Raw genomic sequence first — 27,519 nt, 5'->3', positions numbered from 1 at the left:
ATATGGGTGCTGGTTCTAGTCCCGGTTGCTCCTCTTCTGATCCAGCTCTCTGCTGTGGCCTGGGAAAGCAGTGAAAGATGGCCCAAGTCCTTGGGCCCCTGCACCCATGTGGGAGACCCAGAAGAAGATCCTGGCTCCTGGCTTCGGATTGGTGCAGCTCCGGCCATTGAAGCCAATTGGGGAGTGAACCAGCAGATGGAAGATCTCTCTTTCTGCCTCTCCTTCTCTCTCTCTGTATAACTCTGACTCTCAAATAAATAAATGAATCTTTATTTTATTTTATTTTTATTTTTGACAGGCAGAGTAGACAGTGAGAGAGAGACAGAGAGAAAGGTCTTCCTTCCATTGGTTCACCCTCCAATGGCTGCTGCGGCCGGTGCACCGCGTTAATCCAAAGCCAGGAGCCAGGTGCTTCTCCTGGTCTCCCATGGGGTGCAGGGCCCAAGCACTTGGGCCATCCTCCACTGCACTCCCGGGCCACAGCAGAGAGCTGGCCTGGAAGAGGGGCAACCGGGACAGAATCTGGTGCCCCGACCGGGACTAGAACCCGGTGTGCCGGCACCGCAAGGCGGAGGATTAGCCTAGTGAGCCACAAGGCGCCGGCTGCACTGCATTTTCCTTACCTACTCATCTAGCGCCCAGGAGCTGCTTCCACTTCTGGGCTACTGTGAATAATGCTATAATGTGAATACGAACATCAGTGTTCAAATCCCTTTGAGGCTGTGCTTGCAGTTCTCCGGGTCTATACCCAGAAGTGGAATGCATGGATGGTGTGATAATGTCACTGTTAAATTTTCTGGAAGTTTCCAGACAGTTCTCCAAGGGCTGCACCGCTTCACACTTCCACCAGCAATGCGCATGTTCCAGTTCACTCACATCCACACCGATATTTGTTTTCTTGTTTATTTGAATTTTAATTTTTCTGTGATTTTTTAAATTTTAACTTTTGTCAATTTAATTTTTCTACAACCTTCTAATGGTTGTAGATGGTATCTCATTGTAGTTCTGCTTTACATTTCTCTAAAGATTAGTGATCGATGTTGAACATCTGTGCCTTCTGACCATTTGGATATTATCTCTGGAGAACTATTTATTCAGGTCCTCTGCCCATTTAAGAAATGGGGGCTGGAGCCAGCGCTGTGGCATAGTGGGTGAGGCTGCTGCCAGCAGTGCCAGCATCCCATATGGACACCGGTTCGGGTCCCAGCTGCTCCACTTCTGATCCAGCCTTCTGCTATGGCCTGGGAAAGCAGTAGATGGCCCAAGTCCTTGGGCCCCTGCATCCACGTGGGAGACCAGGGGGAAGCTCCTGGTTCTTGGCTTTGGGTCAGCTCAGCTCTGGCCATTGTGGCCATTTGGGGAGTGAACCAGCAGATGGAAGACCTCTCTCTGCCTCTGCCTCTCCGTAACTTTGCCTTTCAAATAAATAAATAATATTTTTTTAAAAAAGGGGCCTGTTTGTTTTCTGTGTTGTAGTTCTTTATATATGCTATTAATTCCTTATCAGGTATTTGATTTAAATATTTTCCCCTCCCTCCCCCTATGTGGCCTTTTCACTCTGTGGGTGCATTCGCACAGACTGTCTTCATTCTCTGGTAGTCTAATGCGTCTTTCTCCCCCTTTGTCTGTGCTTTCAGTGTCATAGCCAAGAAATCATTGCCAAACCCAGTGTCATGAAGTATATATATAAACCCTATGTTTTCTTCAAAGAATTTTACAGTTTCAACTTTTTTATTTACAGATTTATTTTATTTATCTGAAAGGCAGAGTTAGAGAGAGGGAGAGATAGAAGATCATCCATCCATTGGTTCATTCCCCAAATGGCTGCAACAGCCGGGGCTGGGCCAGGCTGAAGCCAAGAGTCAGGAGTTTCTTTCAAAGCCTCGCACATGGGTGCAGGGGCCCAAGGATTCGGGCCATCTTCCTCTGCTTTCCCGAGTGCATTAGCAGGGAGCTGGGTTGGAAGCAGAGCAGCTGGGACTTGAACCAGCGCCTCTATGGGATGCCAGCATCACAGGCAGCGGCTTAACCAGTTAGGCCCCAATGCCGGCCCCAGTTTGGGCTCTTACGTTTAGGTCTTTGATCCACCTAGATTTTGGTCTTCAACTTTTGTTTGTGGTCTAAGATCAAGGTTGCAAGGTTATGTTTTGATACAGATTTGTTCCCTGTTATCCCCTACCATCACTGTAACTATAGCAACAAAATATCACTCTAAAATGCCAAAATGTATGGACATTTTTGGTTAAGATTGGCACGAACACTGCCAAGAATAAATTAGGCACATGTAAATAATGTCTACAGTTCCTGAATTTTGTGAGTGCTTTTTTTTTTCTCCATTTCGGGCAGATTTTCTGCGTTTCTTTTATCACGACTCACAAGCCAGTCACCCTGGACAAGTCACCGCTTGGAGCCCTAGTTTCCTGGAGCCCGTGACGTCTGCATCTCCCAGGCCTGTGCTGGCTCCCTGGGATTCGGGCACAGCAGGGCTGCGGAATTCAGCTTCCTTCTGCCTCTTCCGCCCATGAGCCCCGCTCTGTGCCTTCCCGGTGAATGCCCCACCCTCTCTTCCTTGCAATGGACTTCCGGTGGCTTAGAAATCACCTCCTCCAGGAAGGCTTTCCTGGTCCCACCTGGGAGCTGGCCTCGCCCTCCCTTCCTTTGCAAACATCCTTGGCACAGAGAGCTTGTGTGTCATTTTCCCTGACCCGCGGTCGGCGGCAGCAGGCAGCACAGGAAGGCCACGCTCTGCTTCTCACGCCAACCGTGCCAGGCAAGGGGTGGTCAGGGGAGAGGATCGGGGGCTGGCAGACACGGTGGTTCATGGGGCAGGGGCAGACTAAGGACCCCAGCAGATCCCAGGCCAAGTGCAGGCTCAAGGGCCGACTTCACTAGGGACTCACAACCGACTCATGGGCTTTGGTTTTCCTAACTTGAAAATGGGCGTGGTTAGCGCCCTGGCTCACTAGGCTAATCCTCCCCGGGTTCTAGTCCCGGTTGGGCTGTAGCGGCTATTTTGGGCATGAACCAACGGAGGGAAGACCTTTCTCTCTGTCTCTCTCTCTAATTCTGCCTGTCCAAAAAAAAAAAAAAAAAAATGGGCGTAAGTGGACATCATTGTGACATGAATCAAAAACCACTGAGACTGTTTGCTTTGCAAAGCCTAAAACAAACAAAACACAAAAACCAAGAAAACTCATTTTACATGATGATTATAGCTAAGATTCTTAATCCTTTTTAAACTCCAGGGCCCTAGAGAGAATCCGAGGAGAAAAAGCATGGACTCCAGAAGACGGTGTGCAGACATGAACTTGCAAATGACTTGGGGGTTTCACGTTCCCCCACAGCTCTCCAGGGTCTCTGCACCAGGCTGAACCCCAGGATAGGGCCCTGTCCGTCCCACTGAGCACTCCGGCAGTATAGTGCCTGCCTTGTGGGGCTCCCGCCCCAGGTTAGCTTTTCTCTCTTCCTGTTCACCAGGTCTGGTGGGGGCTCCCAGCTTCACCACTCAGAGGCGAGGTTATCAGCAATAAAAGCCTCATGGATTCTTTCTGCTAAAGGATGTGGCTGCACATGGTAGCCCTGCCTTCCCTTCACCGGCTGAGGACTTGGGGACCACCCAGGACAGAGGACAGGGCCCAACGTCCTCTTTTCCATCACCAAGACCCCTCCTCACAGTCCCCAAGAGTTCTCATCAGCACCCTGAGGACAAATCAGGTGACAGAGGCCGTCCTAGGCATGAGCAGGACACAAATGGGCATGCAGACTTGCTGAGAGGGGCCCACAGGGCTCTATGCATCTCTGTCCAGCTTCCCACGGTCACCCTGTTCCTGGCTCAGCAGTGGTTACCAGGATGGCCCTTGGTGTCTTCTCCAAGCTCCCGCAAGGGCACCATCCTACACTGCAGAGGCTGGAGGCCAAGAGCTATGGCTATGGTTGCTGTTATGGCTCTCAATGCCATTTCATGAAGGAGGTGCACAGAGCCACCAAGCGCCACAAAGGCCCCCGCCAGCCTCCTGGGCTGGCGCTGTTGTTGGGTTTCTAGGCAGCGGCAGCAGCATCTGAGGTTGACATCCAGATGCGGAGTTCTCCTGCGTGGTCACTGACCTCCGGGGCTGACACTCAGGACCCGGGATTGGAGAGACGGTGGGGTGCTTGCGAAGCCAACAGCCAGTCCCAGTTCCCCCGCTTCCTCACAGGGGCGATTTTCTTCCTGCTGGTGTCATTCCCTGGAGTGCTAAGCTAGAGCCCGTGGCTCAGCCCACCCAACAATTGTGCAAGCACACAGTTTCCCATGTCAAATAATTTTCTACTTAAAATAGCTGGAGTGTATGGGGCAGGTGTTGTGGCCCAAAGGCTCAGCTCTCACTTGTGACACTGGCATCCATATAGGAGTGCCCATTTAAGTCCCAGCTGCTCCGCTTCTGATCCCACTCCCTGCTGATGTGCCTGGGAAAGCAGTGAAAGATGGCTGACTGCTTGCATCCCTGCCACGTGGGAGACCCGGATAGAGCACTGGCACTTGGCTTCAGCCTTGTTCAATCCAAACTATGGCAGCATTCAGGGAGTGAACTAGCAGGCTCTGTCACTCTGCCTTTCGGAGAAATAAATAAATATTTAAAACAATTGTACGAGAATGTGGTTGTGGTTTTTTGTGAATAAATATTGCCTGGCATAGTTTTGGCACCAGGAGAGGCCACAGGGAACAGCCTTCCTGTGCAGGCTGGTTATCTGCTGGTTGGGTTTGAAGACTGGGAAAGGTTTTCTGGTTCCAACCCAGAGGGAGTATCAGGACCAGACTTACCCTACAACCTGAGACAGCAACAATAAAACATGTGAAGAAATGGCTGTGAGACCGTGAACTTCAGGTGGTGTAGGACAGTGATCAATGAGACAGGTGAAACGAGAGAGAGAGAGAGAGAGAGAGAGAGAGAGAGAGAGAAAGTACGAGAGTGCTTCCATCCACTGGTTTGCTCCCCAGATGCCTGCAATAGCCATGGCTAGGCCAGGCTGAAGCCAGGAGCCTCCATCCAGTGCACTTGCACCATCACCGGCTGCATGCCAGGCACAATAGCAGGGAGCTGGATCAGAACCAGAGGTGGGATGTGATCCTATACTGGCACACTCCAGGATGGGGTGCAGGCATCCCAAGTGGGGGCTTAATCTGCAGTGCCACAGTGCCCACCCCCATCAATGAAACTAACTAAATGCCAGAGAGCAGTTCAAGAATATTTACAGTAATGTATTTCACATTGAACCAAGTTAAAATTCACATTGTCTAGTGCCTAAAAGGAAATTACTAGACATGCGAAAAAGCAGGAAAATAGAAACCATGAGAAAAAAATTAATCAACAGGGGCAGGTTCAGCAATAACAGTGTAGCAGTACACAAGCACATCAGAACCGCTATTGCAAGCAGATTCTATACACCAGCACTTTCCCACCCTCTCTGCCCCGCCTCTCTTCCAGAGTCAGACTTGAGCACACTGGAGGAACACATAGCGCTGCAGGCCCCCGACAGCCACCACACCACAGATACTGCTGGGGCAGTAGTGGTGTGGGTCAGGGGGCTCGAGAGAAGCCCAATGATGCCACCAGGATGATGGGAGGGGTTGAGGCACCAAAGCCCAGCTGTCCCCAATTTTACCCAGGCTCATCTCTGCCACGTGACCTCAGATTCAGCTCTGGCTTCAGAGCGCGGACGAGTCTCACCAAGTGTTTTGCTTGTCTTGTTCAAAATTCACAGCCGCCCTAGAAGTTGACCGTTGCTTGCTGCATTTTGTAGTCGAGTGACCTGCTCGGAGAGGTGAGCTTCAGGCCCATTTCTATCTCCCCCTTGGGGCATCTCGCTCGTAATACAAACACACTCTCGACACGCCCCGCTGGATACCCGAACAGGCCCTGGCTCCCCACGTCCAGGTCAGAACCCCCGAGTCTTTCCCATCTGCTACAGCTTACATTGTTTCTGCAAAATTCATTTGTTGAAGCCCTAATGCCCGGTGTGGCAGTGCCTGGACGTGGGACCTTGTAATGGGTGAGACAAGACGGGGAAGTGGTGTTTTCTCTCTCCCTCTCTCCCCGTGGAGAAGCCACACTAGGAGGGTTCACGCAGACCCTGGGACCTGCTCTGTTTTGGATGTGGCCCCCCAAAGGGTCACATATTAGAAACTTAAGCCCCAAACTCACACGCGAATGGCAGACGGTGTTTGGGCGTGGGGCCCTGTGCTCAGGATTCGAGCAGGCCGGGAGGCGAGGCCACTGTGGTGGCCCCTGAGGCTTTCTAAGGAGAGGCAGTGCCGTGGCAGCAGGCACACTCGCTCTTTGTGGCCCTGTGATGCGCTCCCCTGTGATAACACAGCCACAGGTTCCTCCCCAGACACCAGCTCCTGGAATCCCGGCTCCCGGAACCGCGAGCACCGGAAGTCTCTATTCCTCCTAAGGGACTCCGTCTGGGGCATCTCGCTACAGTCACAGCACACTGATGGAGACAGCAGTCAAGGGCTGCCCAAGGGCTTCACTCGCCCTTCCTGGGCCCTCCCTGGGGAGCCGTGGTCCAGGGGAGGGCGGAGCAGGCAGGTGCTTGCTGTGTGACCGACGCAGGGAATGGGCCCTGCAAAATTACCAGTGCCGAGGAGTCCAACCTAGAGAGATCCTGTAGCGGGCAGGAAAAGTCTGGGGGTGTGGGCTCTGCGGGCGTGCCCCACCTTTAAGGGCCTGGTATCCGCGAGGCGGTGCCTGCCGGAGTGGCCCTGGACAAGTGGCCCTGGCTCCTGACTGTCTTTCCCTAGTAAGGGTGGGACCCAAGAGAGGAGAGCTATCAGGCCATCTCCTCTACCCAACCCTGTTTGGAAGGGATTAAAGTGTGTGTGTGTGTGTGTGTGTCTCGCTCTCGATTCTCACGGGCGTTACATCAGTTGAGCCACCTTCCAACTTTACCAGCCCTTGCTATGCGTGAGTGTGTCCATGGCAAGGAGGCCTGGCTGGCCTTCTCACTTGTGGTCACTGGGGGCATGCCAATAGCAGGAGCGTGGCACGGAGGCCAAGAGAGAGAGGGAGAGAGAGAGAGAGAGAGAGAGAGAGAGAGAGAGAGAGAGAGAGAGAGAGGACATGGCCAGGAGGCCTGGCTTGGAGCTGGGGCTCTGTCATCACCTGCCTGCGCGACCCTAGATGAGACCCTTTGTTTCGTCAGCTTTCTGTCTGCAAACTGAGGCCTCTGGGGCCTGCAGCTTTGGCCCCCGGGATGGTCGCGGGACGAGCAGGGGGGAGCGGGAGGCACGGAGCAGCCCCTCTGAGCTTCTCGGAACCCAAGCTGCAACGCAAGGGGCTTATGCGGACACTGGGCCTTATGTGGACACTGGGCGCAGCACACATGACATCGGATAGGGTGGGAGGGAGGGGGCGAGACGGCGATGGGCGAGCACCTGCTACAGAGAGCTCCGCGCACTCTAATTCGTGCCTTGGGTACGTGTTCTCTTTAATCCTCGCGGGGTGCCACCACGTGGATACTATCGCGCACTGACACACAGATGAGGGAACCGAGGCTAAGTGGCTGAGAGACTCATCGAAGCTCGTTAGACTCGGAACTGGATCAGAACTCACATCTGTCTCCCTGAGCCCCCACGGCTCATCTGACTACTCTGCACCACGTTCCCGGTCCCCCACCCCTTGAAAACTGCACACGAGTGCATCTCATGTGTGTGGCAGGGCTCTGGGCTAAAACTCAGACACTTGGCTCACATCCTCATTTTGAGCCTGTCAGCTCTTAGGTTAGACGTAATTCTGACATGCTGGTGATCAGTTTCTGATCCTGCCACAAATTACAAGGACTGTAAGTGCGCTAACCATCTTCTAAAAATTTTATTGGGGTTGGCTGGGTGGTGTAGCGGGTAAAGCTGCCGCTTGCAGTGCTGGCATCCCATAACAGTCTCGGTTTGAGTCCTGGCTGCTCTGCTTCTGATCTAGCTCTCTGCTATGGCCTGGGAATGCAGTGGAAGATGGCTCAAGTTGCTTGGGCCCCTGTGCCCATGTGGGAGACCCGGAAGAAGTTCCTGGCTCCTGGCTTCGGATTGGCCCAGCTCTGGCTGTTGCGGCCAATTGGGGATTGAACCAGCAGATGGAAGACCTCTCTCTCTCTGCCTCTGCCTCTCTATAACTCTGCATTTCAAATAAATAAATAAATCTTTAAAAAAAAATAAAAATCTTATCTATTTGAAAGACAGAAAGAGAGAGAAGCCAACAGAGATCTCCCATCCACCGCTCCGCTCCACAAATGCCCACAACGGCTAGGACTGGGCCAGGCTGAAGCCAGGAGCCAGGAGCTCCATCCAGACCTCCCGCGTGGGTGGCAGGGACCCAGCGCTTTGAGCAGTCACCTGCTGCTTCCTGGGATGCACGTTAGGGAGCTGAAGTCGGGAGTGGACCGGGCACTGGAACCCAGGACTCCAGTGAAGGATGCGGGCGTCCCAGGCGGCGTCTTCACCACTCGTCCCTGAGAGCAGCAAGAAGTGACAGATGACAGGAGGAAAATAATCTTTTTGCACATAATTTTAGTAGTCTTGCGTGGTTTTGTGTAGCAGCAAATAGCCCTGCAAAGCTCCTCAATCCCTGAAGAGATGGCTGCGAACGTGCTAAGAACATTTCCGCCTTCCTCAAGAATATAAAATAAAACTTGTGTTCCCCAGGCAGGCCTGACTCCAGGAAAAAAAACCATCTCACCTCGGGCAGGCGGCCTGACCTCACAACTGTGAGCCCCACGCCCCAGCCCTGGGCCCTGCCCTGCCTTGACTACGGTGAGGGCAGAAGACAAGTGCAGAGCCTGGGCCTTCATCCTTGGCACCACGTGGAGGAACAGACGCGACGGCTGCTCGCTGGAGACTCCAAGGCAGTGAGGGAGGGGCCCAGAGGAAGACCCCATGTGATTGGATGCAAAACAGCCATGCCCTTCTCATTTACATATCCAGGGACCCAGCCGCACGCCACCAGCCCTGTCCTACGCCCAGGGCATTCAGTTTGTGAGATGCTTAAATTCTACCTTCTCGGAGCTACCTATGCTCCTGCAGGGACTGTGATCAGTTTCGGCTCCAAAGGCAGAAGCCAGGAGCTTCCTCCGGGTCTCCCACATGCGTGCAGGGGCCCAGGCACTTGGGCCATCCTCCGCTGCTTTCCCACGTTAGCAGGGAGCTGGATCGGAAGTGGAGCAGCCGGGACAGGAACTGGTGCTCATATGAGATGTGGGCACTGCGGGTGTGGGTTAACCAGTCTTGCCACCACGCTGGCCCCCATCCTGGCCCAGCCTTTGTGAGGTGGAGGTCATCTTGAAGACGGCCCATTGGCCATCTCCTCTGTCCAGTGCAAGCATGCTGGCCCCCAGAGCTTTAACGCCCTGACAACCATGGGCAACCTCCCCCCAGGGGCAAGGTCAGCCCGGCCCCAGCTGTGCGAGCGCAGCCTGTGCCAGGTGGGGGCACTCATCCTGAGGGCAGGAGCCGGGCACCCCCGCTGCCCTAGAACAGAAATGCCCCTCCGTGATGGACGTTGGCCCCGGTGATGCCGAATCCTTCGAGAAAGGTTAAATCCTGCTTGTCAAGGCAAGGTCATATGTAGTCTATTTCAGAACAGTTGCCACAACAAAAGCGAGGAAAATACGAAGTTTGTGTACAGAAATGACCGAGGTTCCACTGTCCAGGAGATGAGCTCAGCCCACTCCCGGGGCGGTGTTGCTGTGAGCCCCACAGCCCTCTGTGACAGACCCCACACAACGTTATTGGAGGAGACAGTGCCCCCCACCCGCACACGGGACCTTGGGGAGGCTCTCACTAACCCCTGAGCTGCTTCACTGAGAATCTGATCCTTCTTATCTCAGGGTACAGCCTCCCGGTGCCCAGCAGGCTGCAGCTCTGTCACCAGCCAAGGCCCCCAGGGAGTGCTGGGCTCTGGCCCCCCATCTAGGTGGGGCGGGCGGGCACCTTTCACACAGCACTGCATGTGCGTTCCCTCTCATTCTGACGGCACCTGCGGCTCCCAGGGCTCCAGGGGGGAAGATCCACCCCAGGAGCTCTGAACTTAGAACAGGATTTGCTGTTGGAGAGTCAGCCATGATGCTGCGGCCAAACACACCAGTTCTGGGGTGGGTGTTCGGGGTAGCAGTTGAGACACTGCCTGGAGTGCCGGTGTCCCACATCAGGGTGCCCGGATGTGAGTCCTGGCCAGTTCCTGAACCCAGCTTCCTGCTAGTGCGCGCCCTGGGAGGCAGCAGGTGGTGGCTCAAGTCCTTGGGCCCTTGCCACCCGAGTGGGAGACCCGGATGGAATCTCTAGCTCTTGGCTTCCACCTGACCCCAGCCCAGATGTTGCAAGCATTTGAGAAATAAGCCAGAGGATGAGAGATCTCTCCCCCTTTCTAATTACACACACACACACACACTCTCACACACACACACACACACATCTCCATGTCTGTGCCTTTCAAATAAATAAGACAAATAAATTTTTTAAATCACTTAAAACAGAAAGTATAAACAAGCACACAGATCTGGGAGCCGGGAGCCAGTGTTTGAGTCTTGGCTTCGTCAGCCACCGGCTGTGTGAGCACAGGCAAGTGGCTTAGCCTGTCTGTGCCTCGGCGTCCTGAGCCGCAAAGCGGGTACATGGGCTAATATTTGCAAAGTGCCGAGAGCAGTGTCTGGCACACGCCAGTGTGTGCTAAACAAAATGAGATCCGTGGGCCAAGGCAGTGGATAGAGAAGAGGAGGCATTCCCAAGGAATGTGGCTGAAGTTCAAAGCCGCTAACTTCGCGTGCCAGAGGCAAGCCGTTCCTGAATGGGGCTGCAGGGGAGGAGGCGCACAAAGGGTTAAACCCCCAAGTACACAGAAAAACAAGTTCCATCTGGTCCCTGGGACAGAAAGCGACAGCCTGCAAAGCCCCCCGCCCGGGCTCCTGCTCAAAGGACACATTGCTTTTTAAAATTCCAACTTGTGGTTGCCTCCGTCTATAAACCAACCCGTTCTCCGCACCCTAGAGCTCCGAGCAGGGTTTGCAAATGGCAGCGAGGCGCCCGCGTTCCCAGAACAAGTGTGGGGACGCGTCTGCACTGTTGTCAACCAAGGTCACTGGGAGCTGGCCTCCTGGCTTCCCAAGGGGCTTCACCGGGCAGGTGCAGCTCTCCCAGAGCACACGGGGAGGGCCTGGGGCTAAAGGTGGGATTTCCATTCAGATGCCCACTGTCTCAGTGACCTGTCCCCCGGTTGCTCATCGACACGCTCACGAAGACGGAGCCACCTGCCCCTAGCTCCCAGCACCGCTGCTGTGACGCCGTCTTGTAGAAGTGGGCTGAGAGCTGGCTGAGGTTGAGCTAGACACCATCAGATGCTCTGTGGGGGCTCGCAGCCCTGTGCAGAGAAGCCTGAGTGGGGTGGGGGCGGCTTGTGCCCCGGGATCCACAGCAGGCCCCCAGGGTCCTGCTCACCTGGGAGAGGACAGGCGACTGCAGGACACTGAGGAGTCTCCTGGGGACCTCTTCCCCAGGGCAGGACAGGGCTCCTCGGCTTTTCCCACCCCCACCCCAGACACGTGGCTGTGGCTGTGCCTGGGAGAGGCTGACTCCAGCACGGGCACTTACCCGCAGAGCAGGGAAGTAATTCACAAAAAGTTGGGCGATTCAAAGTTATGGTTTCCACAGCAACCAGCACTCAGACCATTTGGGTAGCTGCAGCCTTTCCTCTCTGTTCACTCCCCCGCCCCTCCCAGATAGCATTTTTCCTTATTATTAAAGATAGATGCATTCATTGGCGAACATATGGAAATGACAGACAAAGGCAAAGGAGAAATAAAAATCACCTTTAATTCCCACCCCTCAAGGTGATCCGATGTTAAGATTTTGCTAGATTCTCCATTTGTCTAATGTTTCCTTTTTGCATGCCTAAAAAGATGTAATTCCTGAAAATTGGACTACAGTGAAATTACTGTTTTATCATTTGGATCCTTTCATTCAGAAATACATTGTGAGGCTTTCTGGTAGCCTTAAGTAGTCTTTGACAACACGATGTTTAATAGCTATGTGGTACTTTTTTCATATGGAGAGAGTGAGTACCTTCCAGTTAACAAATCTATTGTTGAGTATCCAATTGATTTCTCCTCTTCTCCCCCTGCCTGCTATTTTAAATAACGCGACAATGAACATCCTTTTACATAAACATCTATGCATGTCTCTGGTTACATAATCTCGTTAGGGTAAATCCCTGGGACTAAAATGACTGTTTCGACACAATGAAGATGCCACTGGCTGTGGTCGGCATTGTTGCGGCACCCCCAGAGCAGGGGAGGCCACCTGTCTACCTGTACTGCACCCTCCACTGGAGAACAAGAGCACCAGGGGGCGGAGTCCTGGTGCAGGGGGCTGAGCCGCCACCTGCGATGCCAGCATCCCATGTCGAAGCACCAGTTTGAGCCCTGTCTGCTCCGCTTCCAATCCAGCTCCCTGCTAGTGCTCCTGGGAAAGCAGCAGAAGATGGCTCAAGTCCTTGGGCCCCTGCCACCCATGGGGGAGACTCAGATGGAGCTCTGGGCTCCTGGTTTTGGTCTGGCATAGCTGTGACTGTTATAGCCATCTGGAGAGTGAACCAGGGGATAGGAGATCTCTTTGTGCCTTTTCCTCTCTCTCCCTTTCAAATACATTAATATTTAAGATAATTTTAAAAAAAAGAAAGAACACAAACTGCCTTATGGTGAGCTTCACATAAAGTCTGCACCATTCTTTAAAATTGCGTGCCTTGAGCCAGCATCGGGGCACGGTGGCATAGCTGCTGCCGGTGACGCCAACATCCCACATGAGCGCCGATTCGAGTCCTAGCCATTCCACTGCTGACCCAGCTCCTTACTGATGCACCCGGGAAAAGCAGCAGCAGCAGATGGCCCCAGTGCTTGGGCCCCTGCCCCCGACGTGGGAGACCTCTATGGAGTTCTGGCTCCTGACGCCAGCCCGGCCCTGCCCAGGTCGTCGCCTGGGAGTGACACGTTCAGGGAGTGGACCAGCAGTTCTCGCCCGCCCAGGTCTCTCCTTCTCTCTCTGTAACTCTGCCTTTCAAATACATTTTTTAATGCATGTGTTTGCATCACAAACAGAAGAGAACTTCCTTTCTCTTTCTGTCCTCCTGCCCTGCACCTTCTTCTATGGAGCACACATCCTATTCCTACCAGCTTCCAAGAGCCCCACCCCATGTGTACAAATGATAGTCATTTGCATGTCTGTGGCACACGGTTTCTCAAGTCTGCCCTTGGTGTTTACTTTTGCCAATGGCATTTTTTTTCTGGGGTAGAACTTTCAAAATATTGCTCTAGCTCACACCTGCCCCTCTCCTTATGATTCTGTCATTTGGTTTGATGCCTCACTGGCCTTCCGCATGCTCAGACCCTGTAAAAAAATTGCAGGTCGTTTTATGGCTCTGTGGGTGTGGCTGCCGGCTGACTGCTCTTAGCCACCTGGGCCCCTGGTGGAAGCTGGTGTTGGGCGTTTGCTCTGTAGCGGCCCGGAAGCAGGAGCCTTGCCGGCCAGGTCAAAGATGACGGTGAAGGAGAGGCAGGGCCTTGCTCTGCAGCACCTGCCTCTGCAGGTGCCGGCTCTGGAGAGTGGCTGATGATCGGAAGAGGAGATAGCTCGTCCCCGATGATGCACTGGCAGAGGTACACCTCACAGGGCTGGGGGCTCTGAGGACAGGGAGCACCAGGTGTATGGGGAGCTAACAGGCAGCTCTGTCAGAGTTCCTTAGAAATCAAGGGCTCCCGAGCCAACCCCAGCTTGACCGTCACTCTCAGCAAGATGAGGGGCCACAGGCGGCTTTGCTGGCATTGCAGATCACCGAGTTCCAGAATTCCACCAAGAGGAGGTGCGGGGCTTGGGGGGAGTGGGGGGAAACCCTGGCTTCTGCTCCCCTGACACACGGGGGGTGTCATCAGTCTAACCCTCAAGGGACCCTTGTCAGAAAACACCAAGCAGGACAAGCATCGCCTTGGGACAGGGGTCATTTTGGGACAGTGTCCAGGAAGAGGACGCTGGGGCAACCCCTTCCGTCTGATCTTGGGCCATCGCTGCCTTCCACTGTCGCTGTCCCGATCGTGCCCTCAGACCTCTCATGCGAGCTTGCCAAGGTCAGCTCGGCACCTGCTGACAAGCCGAGGCCGGGGCCATTCATCCACACGCCTGCCCGGAGTTCGCCATCTGCGTGGTCCAGTGTCCACCTTGGAGATCTGTTTCTCTTCAACCACCAGGTATATGGGGAGTTCTCTGTGGGGCACACATCCTACTCCTATCAGCTGCCAAGAGCCCCCGACATGTACAAATGATAGCCATTTGCATGTCTGTGGCACACGTTCTCTCAAGTCTGCCTTTGGAGTTTACTTTTTTTTTTTTTAGATTTATTCATTTATTTATTTGAAAGAACTACACAGAGAGAGGAGAGGCAGAGAGAAAGAGAGAGAGAGAGAGAGAGGTCTTTCATCCGATGGTTCACTCTCCAATTGGCTGTAATGGCCGGCGCTGTGCAGACTCAAAGCCAGGAGCCAGGAGCTTCTTCCAGGTCTCCCATGGGAGTGCAGGGGACCAAGGACTTGGGCCATCCTCCACTGCTTTCCCAGGCCATAGCAGAGAGCTAGATCAGAAGTGGAGCAGCTGGGTCTCAAACCAGCGCCCATATGGGATGCTGACGCTTCAGGCCAGGGCGTTAACCCACTGTGCCACAGGCCAGCCCCTAGAGTTTACTTTCGCTTATAGCCCCCCCCCTTTTTTTTCTGGGGTAGAACTTTCAAATCTGCATTTGACGTGTGGTTGTTACGTGCCTGCCACATGACAGACACTGCCCTGGCGTTTGGGACACACCAACGACCAAACCTGACGGAGGTCCCTGGAGCTGGTGGTCTAGCTGGGGGCTAGCTGGGGGCAGATGACACAAGCAAGCAAAACACACAACGAAGAATGCACAGGTAGGAAGCCGATAGCAGGGCTCGGAGCGGTCAGAGGCGGGCACCTGCAGGCCTCCTTGAGAAGGTGACCTTGAAGCAAAGATGTGAAGGAGGTGAGGATGAGACCCCCACCCCCACTCCCACCCCCAGACATTAGTGGGAGGGCGATCTGGCAGAGGCCACTGCCGGTCCAAGGCCCTGAAGCCTGCTGAGTGTGGACCAGAGTGGAAAGGAGGCCCAGCAGGCCGGCAGCCAGGGGAGCAAGGCAGGAGGCAAAGTTGGAGAGGGGGCGAGCAGTCGGCCGGTGGGGTCAGGCAGGCCGCTGGTACCCCCTAGGCTTCGACCGTGGGCAATCGGGGCAGACAGGAGGATTGGGAGCAGAAGCGTGAGCAGATCAGACCTGCATGCTGCAAGCTCACGCTGTCTGCTAGGCTGAGGATAAGCTGGGCGTTTGGGGCAGGTAGGAGGGACTAGGTAGGTGCTGGCCCTGGCCGGGGGTAGCAGTGGAGGAGAGGGGTAGCAGCTTCTGGACGTGTTCTCTTGGTGTACAGCTGCCTGGTGACTCCAGGATGTCCCTCCGAGCAGCTGGAAGCCGGAGCTGCTCTTCACGGGGAGGGGAGACATGGAGGAAGGGGGAGGTGTGTGTGTGGGGGGGTGCTGGTGCATTTGAGGGGCCAGCAGGAAATCACTGTTGTATAGATCTTGAAAGCTGTGACGTGGATGAGGCCCCAGCCCCAAAGAAGAGGAACAGCCTGCAAAGGAGCCTGAGAAGCGAAGAATGAAAGGGGGAGGCGATGCCCAGAGCGGGGCTCGTGGAAGCCAAGAGAAAAGAAATCTCATCTTGGAGGAGGAAGCGCCAGCGGCAAGCAAAGTGCGGCGACTGCCCGGAGGGGTGGGCACAGAGCCCGCATCCCTGGCTCTTGCTGGGGAGACAGACATTCGACGCATTTCCAAGTGAGGGAAGAAACCAAGGTCAGGAACCTGTGCGAGGTCACAGGGCTCCAAGTAGTGGGGCAAGGATTTGCACCCAGGGCTGCCCGGAGCCAGGGCCCTCTGCCGTTTTGCAGCCTAGCCCCTCAGGCTCCAAGTGCCCTGCAAACCAAGCTGTAGAGTCAACAGCTCTCGTCCCCACGCCCTGTGGTCCCCACACTCAGGATGGCCCGTGGGCCGGCTAGCACCAGGGACGGAGGGCTGGGGCACCGCCAACACCGTGTTTTCTTTTTCTTTTCTTTTCTTTTTTTTTTTTTTTTTTTTTAACAGGCAGAGTTAGACAGTGAGAGAGAGAAAGAGCCTTTTTCCGTTGGTTAACCTCCAGCGTGCTGCGCCGATCCGAAGCCAGGAGCCAGGTGCTTCCTCCTGGTCTCCCATGGGGTGCAGGGCCCGAGCACTTGGGCCATCCTCCACTGCACTCCTGGGCCACAGCAGAGAGCTGGACAGAAAGAGGAGCAACCGGGACAGAATCCGGCGCCCCGACCAGGACTAGAACCCGGTGTGCCAGTGCCGCAGGTGGAGGATTAGCCTAGTGAGCCGCGGCGCCGGCCAGCACCGTGTTTTCTAAGTCATGTTCCTCGGGGCAGGCTGTGACGGTGCACTCAGGACCACCTGCTGGCATTGCACCCAGCTCATCAGCGGCCTGACCCTGGCGGGCACCAGGAGTTGGTGGCCCTGGGTTTACAGCCTTCAGCTCCAGGCTGCGTGCATTTCCACAAGCAGGGGTGCAGGGGTGCGCACCCCCCGGCCCCAAATTGGGGGCCTTCTGTTTCTTCCATCACCCGCCAGGTCTCCTCCACCTGACCTGACCTTTGGAAAGCCTTCCTGCTCCTGTGCCGGCCCTCGCTGGGACTTGGGGCGGGATGACGGTCACGTGTCTCCCCCTGGTGTTGGCTCTTCCCATTGCAGCCCGAGGAGCCCTGAGAAGGCCATCTGTGCCTACCCCTGCTGCGGGCGGGGGTCCTCTGCATTCCCAGTGCGGTGGGAAGAACACAGACCCGAGGGTCCCAAGACCCAGGGGCTTCTCCTGACCCCACCTGGGGTTAGTGGTGGACACAGAAAGTCACTGAAGTGTGCTCCCCTCGCGGCCCTGCTCTCCCTGGGCTGAGCCACTGCCACAGCTGGGCGCTTCTGCCAGGCCATTTGCAAAGGGATAGGCAGGTCAAGAGGAATGCCCAGGGGCTGGTGCTGTGGCGTAGCGGGTGAGGCTGCTGCCTGCAGTGCTGGCATCCCATACGGGCGCCGGTTCAAGTCCCGGCTGCTCCACTTCCCATCCAGCACTCTGCTGTGGCCTGGGAAAGCAGTAGAAGATGGCCCAAGTCCTTGGGCCCCTGCACCCATGTGGAAGACCTGGAAGAAGCTCCTGGCTTCGGATCGGCACAGCTCCAGCTGTTGTGGCTAATTGGGAAGTGAACCAGCCATGGAAGCCCTCTCCCTCTCTCTCTCTGTCTCTCCTCTCTCTGTGTAACTCTGACTTTCAAATAAATAAATCAATCTTAAAAAAAAAAAAAAAAAAAGAGGAACGCCCACCCCTTGCTCCCTGCCTCCCTGCCCTGTTTCTTCCCTGGACCTGGCGCTCGGCGTCTGAGGACACAGCTGTACCAATCAGGAAGCCGTGCTGTGGTGTGGTCAGAGGCTTGGGCACTGGACCCCGGCTTCAGATCCGGACCCTGCTGCTCTGCTTTCTGCGCCTCAGTTTCCCCATTTGTGAAATTCTGCCTGCTGCGCTAGGGGCTGCCAAGCTTCAGAGTGAGCAGGGCACGGGTGGCTGGTAGGGACGGAGTGGGTGGAGGCCAGTGTGTGCCGCAGGAGCAGGAGCGGGGGGCACCCAGACTGCAGGCTTGTCGCTGGCCTTGTTGGAGCAGGCCCCCGAGCAGGTGGGTACCAGGCTCTGAGCCACACCTCGGCCTCCCCCTCACAGCCCCACACCTGCCCAGCCTGCCTCCCTCTCTGCGCTGAGCTGTGATAAGGAAGCAGAAAATAAGGCAGAGGCGAGAGGACCAGAAAGTGCTGTCATGGCAGGGAGAGGGCTTTGAGAACTGTCAGGTTCACCCTGTTATCAGCAGGAGACAGCCACCCAGCACCCTGCTGGGTCTACAAGCCAGAATCAGCCACAGCCTGACCTGGTGCCCAGGATGAAGATGCCACCTGTGACACCTGCATCGCGCAGGAGCACCAGTTCGAGTCCCGGCTGCTCCACCTCTGAGCCAGCTCCCTGCGAATGCGCCTGGGGAAGCAGCAGCAGATGGCCCAAGTAGCTGGGCTCCTGCCGCCCACGTGGGAGACCCAGGTGGACTTCCAGGCTCCTGGCTTTGACCTGGCCCAGCCCTGGCTGTTGCAGCCACTTGGGGAGTGAACCAGCAGAAGGAGAAGCTCTCTCTGGCTCTGGCTCTCCCTCTCTCTGTGTAATTCTGCCTTTCAAATAAATACATGTTTTTAAAAAAAATCTCACTGCCCAGGCACTGCCTGTGTTCCTGCACAGGGAGGTCTCCGCCCTCGGGGAGTTCACATTCTCATTGGAGGGGAGAGGAGGAGCGGGGAGAAACTGACATGGGGTGGGGGCCCCTGTCCACTGCAAAGCTGCTTGACTGAAATGCCCAGGGAAGGCAGGAGGGAGTCTCAGGTGAGAGACTAAGCCATGGGGACCGTGTACCGGAGCCCTTACGCTGTGCCCAGGTTGCCAGGACAGGAGGCGGGGGCCGTGGTGGTGCCCCAGGTTTTCTGTCGATCTTGAAAGGCCATATGGATCCAACGATGTGGCAGACTGGAGGAGACACCATCACGGTGACCGTCACACCCTTAGTGGTTGCTGTGGTTGGTGGGGAGGGAGAACGGGCAGGACACGGAGGAGCTTCAGGGCCACGAGACGCCTCTTGCTGTGGCTGCCAGTCACCTTGTACGTGTCTACCCTCAGACATCACCCAGCACTGAGAGTGACCACGAGGGGTTGGCACGGGCTCACCAGTTGCGTCAGACGTCACGCTGTGGGAGGGGGATGCGGGTTGGGAGCATGTGGGAACTCACTCTACTCTCGGCTCAGTTACTGCAAACCTAGAACTGCTCTCCTGAGTAAAACCCACTAGAAATAAAGGCCGTCTCCTCATCTGTCAGAGCAGGCACCTGCCCCTGCCTGCCCTTGACCCCGTGCGGCTGCGACTCAGGTCAGGCGGACCCTGTGGAGAACAGTGTGCTCTCCAAAGTGGCCGGGATGCACGGTCCTTGGAGGAGCCAGAGACATGGTTCATGTCAGGGTGACAGGTGTCCCCACGCCGGGTTCTTGGCAGCCTCCGCCTTGCCGGCTGGCAGAATACACCGAGCACCTGGCCCCGCCTCATCCTCTCCTCCTTTCCCCTACGACACAGAAGCCTTAACACTTTTTAAAAAACCCACAAGGGCCAGCGTCGTGGTGCAGCAGGTTAAGCTGCGTCCTGCACTGCGTGCATCTCACACAGGCATTGGGTCCTGTCCTAGCTGCTCCGCTTCCAATCCAGCTCCCTGCTAATGCACCTGGGAAAGCAGCAGAGGATGGCCCAAGTGCCTGGACCCTTGCCACCCACCCACGTGGGAGACCCGGGTGGACTTCCAGGCTCCTGGCCTCAGCCTGGCCCAGCCCTGGCTGTTGCGGTCATTTGGGGGAGTGAAACTGCAGATGGAAGATCTCTCATCTTTCCCTTTCTGTCTACAATTCTGCCTTTCAAATAAATACAATCTTTTTAAAAATCTACAAAACCTGTCTCAAAACTCTTCTTGAAGCCACCACCCCAGTCCTCTGAGAACAGGTGCCATGTCCCCAGAGCAGTCCAAATGCGTGCGCTCATCCCGCTGAATGCCCTGACAAAGGCCGGCAGCTATTTTAAAATCCAAGAAGCCTTTGCTGACACTCCCAGGAGACTGCTGTGAACAGATCACGGGCATGGGAGCAGCCCCCTGCAGACACTCACTCAATCACACACACACACACACACACACACACACACACACCAGGCTGCACAGCCACTGCACTCTCCTTTCAGCCCACAGAGATTAAAAAAAAAAATGTAAAAATGTAATTTGACCTGAAAAGCACTTGCAGCCTGCTTCCCCAGCCCTGACCCTGTGCTGTCAGCCAACCTCAGATGCGGCTCTCAAGCAGACACCTGCTAGCTTGGGCTCCGGCAATGCCTTTGTGCTAGGGCCCCGCAAAGCTTCCTTTTCATTTTTTTTTTCTAAAAAATTATTTATCTGAGAGACAGAGTTACAGAGAGAGGTAGGGGGAGGTTTCCATCTGCTGGTTCACTCCCCAGTTGGCTGCAACAGCCAGAGCTGTGCCAATCCGAAGCCAGCAGCTCCCTCTGGGTCTCCCATGTGGTTGGCAGGGGCCCAAGCGCTTGGGCCATCCTCCGCTGCTTTCCCAGGCGCATTAGCAGGGAACTGGATGGGGAGTGGAGCAGCCGGGACTCCAACTGGTGCCCATGTGGGATGTCAGCATCACAGGCGGTGGTTTTACCCGCCACACCACAGCGCTGACCCTCAGCAAAGCTTTCTTAAAAGGCTCCCAGGGCCAGGTTCAGGTGCGATGAGAACTGTGAACCAGAAGCAGTGAGTGTGATGCCTTCAAAGCAGGTTGGAGGATAAACAGGGTTGGGAATGGAGATACAGAAGCTGGCCTGGAGGGAGCCAGTGCGCTCCCAAGTTCACTGGGACAGCAGCAATCAACGTGCTGACCATTAGGGGGTGTCCAATGGGCAGGGCAGCGATTGGATCTGTTGGTGTCTCCAGCCCCGGGTAGGGTCCCAGGCAGAGAGTGGCTCTCCATCCAGATCTGCTCCAATGAATGGGTGAACGAGCACCCGACACCCCAGGCCCGGCATGGACGCTGGGTGGGGGCTGTTTTCCAGCCATCCAGGTGGACTAGGAGGCAGGGGAGCTGCCGTCAGCGGCTGGTTCTCGCACCGCCTGGCTTTGGTGAGTGTGAGCTGGGGCAGCCCCGTCATCTCTCCCACTCTGTCCATCTCCCAGTGTTGCTAGGGGGATGCTCCAGGCCTGCCCGGGAAATTTCTTTGCAACCTGATGATCGTTACTGCCCTCTTACCTGGCCCCCTGGTACCCAGAGGTGCCCTGATAAAGGTGGCCGGGCAGCTGGGCTGGCATGGGATTTTAGCAGAGGTGACCAGCTGAGTTCAGGAACCAGGGGACAAGGGGTGAAGGGACAAGTTCGTAGCTTCTGGGTGCCGGTGCTCTCCTCACCCGCCCCCCGCGCCCCCGCTGGTTCTACCTGCCCATCTCTCCATCGCCTTTGAGAACCTCAGCTGTCCCCTGAGTACTCCATCCAGGTCTGCTAGGTGGGGGAGTAGCATCTCTACTGCTTTCCCAGGCGCATTAGCAGGGAGCTGGATCAGAAAGGGAGCAGCTGGGACTCGAACCGGCAATCGCAGGCCACTGACTGACACAGGCCCAAACCCTCAGAAAGCTTGCCCCTTCTCCCCCACCCTTCTCACCGTCCCAGTCTCGTCATCACGATGGCATCTGCCACTTACTAAGCTCTGACTGGGCACTAGGCACTGGGTTACGGTCACATCTCAATGATTCCACTCCAAACCATCACTCCCTGTATTGGTGGACCCCTCACCCCATCCCGACCTGACTTTCTGCTCCCAGCCCACGGTCCTGGGATAACAGAAGTCTTCAACTTGCCCAGGTTGAATTTATAATTAAAAACAACACACACACACACACTTCTACGAGTGCCAACGCAACAAAGTGACTCCCATGCAGTGAAGCTGTGATTTGCATTTTGAACTTGGACCTTTGCCCTGGTGAGTCAATGCAGTCCTACCCACTCGCAGTCAGCCCCACGGTCATGGTCAAGGTCTCGAGGGGACACGGCCGGGCGCCCTGCCAGGCCCTGAGCTTCCGAGCTGGGATTCTCAGGAGGCCAGGGGCACCCGGTGCACTTTGAACTTGACGACATTTCCGCCTTCGGGCCAGCAGGACGCCAAGGTGCACCTGTCCGCAGCCATCTCTCGAGAGCAGTACCCAGGCAGGTGAGAATTTGCTAAGTCCCACAGCTTGCCCCAGGGGGCCTCTCCCAGCTCTGAGCCTGGAGGCCTCCCCATTCCTGCCCCTTCTTGCCTGCACCCCTCTTTGTGTCTTCTGCCTCGCCCACACCCTGAGCCTTCCCAGAGGGCTCCAGCTCTCAGGGCTGCCATCCCCACAGCACTCGCCCATGGCCCCTTCCTCCCACCTCCCAGCCGTGGGGCCTGGCAGTGGGGCATCTTCTGTGCTCCACAGGCCTGCTCCTGTCAGATCCGGGATGCCCCCTGGGGGGGGGGGCTGCTCCTCCTGCAACAGCTCCCCTGGGAGCACTGCATGGCTTCCCTTCCTGCCCCCAACTCACACCCAGGCCCAGGGGTCCACTAGGCTCAGTGGTTTCTTCCAGTGCCCCAGTATCCCACCCCCCCACCCCCACCATAGGGCTTAGGCAGCTTACACTCCCTCCACCTGCCCTCCGTGCACTCCCCTAGCCACTGTGGGGTCTGCAAGGCCGGTAGGGCTGGGGGTGACTCGGGCACTGAGAACGCAGGGTCTTGCTTTCCTAGGGTTTATGGAACGGTTGCAGCTGTGAGGGAGGAAGGAGCGGCTGCTGTCCACGGCAGAAGCAAGCAGACTCGCTTAGAGGCTCGGGACATTTAAAATGCTCAGAGAAAGAATGAAAAGATCAACCAGGGGCGGGGCTGTAGCCCAGAGGAAGGCAGGCAGGGAAGGCTTCCTGCAGGAGGCGGCACGTTGGCTGGGGCAGGACGCAAACATGAGGAAGTAGCAGGCACAAAGGGGTGCAGGAGGGAATACCCCCGGCAGGCGCCCACTGCACCCCCACCCCCGGCCAGGGCCCCGGGGCTGTCTGGGGAGCAGGGGTCCCTCTCTGGGCACGAGTGGCAGCTGTGGCTGCTTTGGTGGCACTGCTTCCATTGCCCCAGCAGCAAGGCGCCGTCCCCACCAAGCCAGGCACCACCTTGTGCCTGTCCCCGTCAGACCCCACCACTCCCTCCTCTTCTCTCGCTAAGCACCCAGGCTTGTGGCCCCCTATTCTCAAGGGATCCTGTCCCCGGCTTGCACGTGCTTCCTCCCTGCCTCTGCCCCCGCCCGCGCCTCTTCAGGGAGGCCGCAGCCAGCCCCTCCTCGGCAATGCCTGTGCTGCCTCCCCTTGCCATTCCAAGTGCCCTTGGACTGCGCCTGCGCTCCTCGAGGTCTCCCTCGGAGCCCCGGCCAGGAGTGCGCCGGTCAAGGCCCAGGACACTGGATTTAGGCAGACCTGGTGCAGCTGCTCTCCTGCTCAGGGTCTGGCCCCAGAGGCTCTCTTCCCCTTCTCCTGATAACCAGCACCCCTATTCTCCCCCTGGGGGCCCATCCTCTTCTGCTTGTGGTCCTCGTACCTGAAGGGGGGTTGCCCAGGGCCACTGTTAGTGACCACATGAGACAACGCCTGTGACTTTTGCATGGTTGGAAAAGGTCACTCTATTTGCACCAGGACGGATAACCTGGTCAAATGCAAACCTGAGACTGTTGGGGCCATTTGTGTCGCCACAAGGGAGGAGTCTATTTACAAATAAAACAGCACAGGAAAAGAAAACACACACACACACACACACACATACAGAGATAAATTTCTGGGAAAAGTTGTGCGAGGGCCTGGATCCAGCCATGCCTGATGTTGTTAGCCCTGTGGTTTTCGGTTTTGTGAACCAGCAAGTTCTCCTCTTTCTCTTTTGGCCTAAGCAGGTTTGAGTTGGCTTTGGTGCTGGCCACTGGCAGTCTCGACTACAGAAATCCTCCACTTGTAGCCTTGACCGGGGGTTGAAGGAATTGACACATGCGTGGAGCCCGGCACACCGCAGCGCTCTGTGAACGGCAACTTTTGATGACTTTGACTCTGTTTTCTCATAGATCTATTAAATTTCCATAAACAGGAGCTCCATAGCGGTGTAGCACTGTTTTTTCCCTTTCTTTCCACGACTTCAGACAAACCTTACTTTGTGAAACCCATACCCTCCCCAGCATCATGGGTCTTTAAGCGATCTCTGTGTTCCAGTGCAGCTCTCTTTCCCACCGTCCCCTGGGCTGAGACAGCTGGGCTTCCCAGCAGAGGGCGGGTTCAAGCCCTGGTGGGCGCGCTGTCCCGTGTTGTGTGTATCGACCCAGCTTTCAAGCCGGCGTCAAATCTGCTCTGCTGAAAAGTCTCCACTGCCATCTAGTGGATGCCTGCAGTACTACAGCTCACAAAAGGGAGCGGGCAGCGGACTGTCCCTTGGGAGTCATCCCTCTCTGTGAAAATCTCCGGCCCCACTTGCTCACTCTTTCAGTGGGAAAGCAGAAGACAAGCGAAACCCTGGTAAAGCCAAGAGTTTTGTTCCGGAAGTAGCACAGCCTTGTCCCTAAGTGTCAGGGCTCCTTGTCCTGCTCCTGTGGCCTCCTGCCTCCCGCCCCAAGAGTCAGATCACATCCTTCTTTCTCTGCTCCTCTTGCTGTCCTCAGGGGTGACCCAGGCCAGAGGCCCCAGGGAAGAGGGCTGCTGTGTGCGTGTACATGGGAGCACCTATGTGTGCATGTGCACAGTGCGTGTGTGTGCAGTGTGTCATAGGCACATATATGCATGCACGTGTGTTAGACTCACGAAGGGCAAGACCTGTCACCAGTTATCTGTTCTCTAGAAGCAAAAGCGTTTCAAGAAAGGAGGCCGACTCGGGCCCTCCACACCTGTGCTCGCCTCCTCCAGCGCCTCTGCCCGGCCACAGCTCCGCTGATGGTGGCCAGGCCCTGGCGTGGGCAGCATGGAGCCCCCAGGCTGTGCCCAGAGACAGGAAGGGCCCTCTCCTCACCACGCCGCACAGAAGGGACCGGAAGGTCAGCCTCTCCCTGACCTAAGTCCTTCTGTCCCCATGCATTGGTGACCCGAGCCCCCGTAACGTCACAGTCCTCACACCCACGTTGAGCCCTGTGCCCAAGCCCAGCATACAGCAAGAACTCGGCCTCCGCCTGACACCTGGGGCCGCAGCCCCACCCCCACACCTCCATGCATTTCCCCAGGCCACCAGACCCCTGGGGCCAAAGGAAGCTTCCGGAACAGCTCGGTGCTAAGTCCCTTTCCTTAGAGGAGTGCTTATTTGCACTTCTTATGATTTGAGATGACTGGGGGCAGAGGAGGCACGTGGGCCCTGTCGCAGCTGTGGGCCGATGGCCTCTGCTCGCGTCGCCGCCCTGGAAGCCCTGTCCGTCACAGACCGCTCCACGGGGGCAGCCACCCTGCCCCTTGACAGGAAGCTCCCCCTGCACCCCTTTCCTGGGCTCTGCTGACCCCAAAGCACACACTCCCGACTGCTTTTCATCTTGACCCTGCAGAGCCAGGCTCAGGAACCCCCAGAGTAGGGGGTCCCAGAAGAGCACGGGCCCCCAGGACACCCCAGCTACAACCCTCCACCTCCCCAGCCCCTCCTGGAGGCCACGGGCCCGGCCCGGGAAAGCACATCCTGATGGCCACGGCCAGCACTGCCCTCCATCCCCTTGAAGCACGGGGCTTCAAGTCACCCAGATCTGCAGGCTCAGAGGCGACACACTCCCTCCCCCAGCCCCAGCCCCGCCCTGCGCACTCACGTCCAAGGCCCCGGGGAACTTGACTATGGGCTCCGACCAGGAGGTGATCTTCTGTCTGAAGTTGTCGCAGTCGGGAATGAACATGCAGCCGATGTTCCCCAGCTCGGGGTAGAAGACGCCGAGGCCCCTAGGGAGAGAGGGGGGGGCAGGCAGCCCCGTCAGGCTTCAGGGGCTGGCCTCGGCCTCCTCACCTGGAGAGGGGGGCAGCAATCCTGGCCGCCTCCGAGGATCAGCCTGGGTGGGGGGTAACATGGGGAGCGGCACTTCCGGCGCATTCTAGGTGGCCAGGAAGTGTCAGCTCTCGCCAGCACTAACCTCCCAGGAAGGCACTGGGTGCTTGCAAGGGTTCGTGGAAAAAACAACAGCGCGCACCTGACAGCCATACCCACGTGGGATCTTCAAAAAGTTCATGAAAAGGCGTATTACGAAAAAACCACACATGCGTTACGAAAGTGCACCTAAATTTTGCACCTAAATATTTGCACCTAAATAAACTTATCTTTCAACTCCACCATTCTACAAGCTTTCCTTTAAATTCTTTTTCTATTTATTTGAAAGACTGTGTTCCAGAGAGAGAGATCGATTGATCTTCCATCTGCTGGCTCACTCCCCAAATGGCTACAACGGTCAGGACTGGTCCAAGCCGAAGCCAGGGGCCTGGGACTCCGTCTGGGTCTCTCCCATGGGTGCAGGGGCCCAGGTACTTGGGCCATCTTCCACTGCTTTCCCAGGCGCTTGAGTAGGGAGCTGGCTGGGAAGCAGAGCAGCCGGGACTCGAACCAGCACTTCGTTATGGCACACAGGCATCGCAAACAGCTGCTTAACTACTGCACCACGACGCCAGCCCCCCTTCGAGAGCCATTGTGTACACCTTAGGGAACTAAGTCTGTGTCTTGGGGTTTATAAAACATGTACCTGTCGTGTTTTAGGGATGTTCTTACTATAGAAGGAGAGGGTTGGCAGTCATGGGGGAGACCTCTGTCCACTAAGCAGTCCAGAGCTCCCCACGCCTCAAACCTGAGGAGTCTGTTTTTCAGGGCTGAGTACCACCTACCCCAAATGCAAGCGTCCCTCACCACACCTGGCATGCTGGGGCAGCAGGGCGCTGCGAGGCTCTGGCTTGCTGGAGCAAGGCTGCAGACCCCGGCACCGGCTGTGGCCTCGGGCGGACCCGGCTCGTCCACGACCTCGCCGGTGCTGCCCTTAAGAGCTCACCTTCTTGTATATCTGAAGCTCAGAAGGCTCAGCCAGACTTTCAGACCGATGTGGAAACGGAAAATCTTTGTGCAGCCTTGCTGTCATTTTACTTGCCCTTGACAGAGAGGGACAGGCAGAGAGAGGGGGAATCTTCCATTCACTGGCTCGCTCTCCCAATGGCTACAGTGGGCAGGGCTGGGCCAGGCCCGAAGCCAAGAGCCTGGAATTCTACCCAGACCTCCCACATGTGCAGCAGGGGCCCAGGTACTCGGGCTGGTGTCACAGGGGGCGGCTTAACCCACAATGCCGCAACACCAGTGCCTCTTTTGTCAATTTATCACCAAGGGCCGGGTCTCTGTAGGGTTAGGTGGAGCTGCAGAGGCAGCTATGGGGCAGTGAGGATCCAGAGGGGGCGCCCCTGTGGTTGGGGTCTGGGCGTAGGGCAGGGACAGCTTCCTGGCAGGGAGTCCCACGTTCCCTCCCCCGGGTCCAGTGGCAGCAGAGCCCATGGTGCTCCAATCCCCTAGGGTGGGGGGAGGCGCAGTCACAGGAGCCAGCGCCCATTTGCTGGGCCCCTCGGCTTCTCTGTAGCTCTTTGTCCACTTACAGCAGTTCCCTTAGGTTGGCATGGTTGGGGCAGCTTTTGAAGGCTTGTTAGGGACAGGTTTTCCTTGGCCTGCATGGCAGCCTGTGGAAGGGCCGATTGATTATTTCTGCCACAGCTCCCGCCCCCTGCAGCCAGAGTGACGCGAGGTA

General features: G+C 56.4%; 1 protein-coding gene across 3 annotated transcripts in view; it reads right to left on the bottom strand.

The window, feature by feature from the left end:
* PEBP4 (phosphatidylethanolamine binding protein 4) overlaps positions 1–27,519 on the bottom strand; it is a 220,907-nt gene that overhangs the window by 168,786 nt on the left and 24,602 nt on the right. For all 3 annotated transcript variants that reach the window (XM_051836751.2, XM_051836752.2, XM_051836753.2), the window contains exon 3: positions 25,567–25,693. In XM_051836751.2, coding sequence (XP_051692711.1) covers positions 25,567–25,693 — 127 coding nt within the window. The remainder of the gene's footprint in view (positions 1–25,566; positions 25,694–27,519) is intronic.

The sequence above is a fragment of the Oryctolagus cuniculus genome, chromosome 8 (assembly GCF_964237555.1).
Source record: "Oryctolagus cuniculus chromosome 8, mOryCun1.1, whole genome shotgun sequence".
Classification (NCBI taxonomy): Eukaryota; Metazoa; Chordata; class Mammalia; order Lagomorpha; family Leporidae; genus Oryctolagus; species Oryctolagus cuniculus.
Note: the sequence above shows the minus strand (reverse complement) of the source record. Positions and strands in the feature narration are given on the sequence as shown.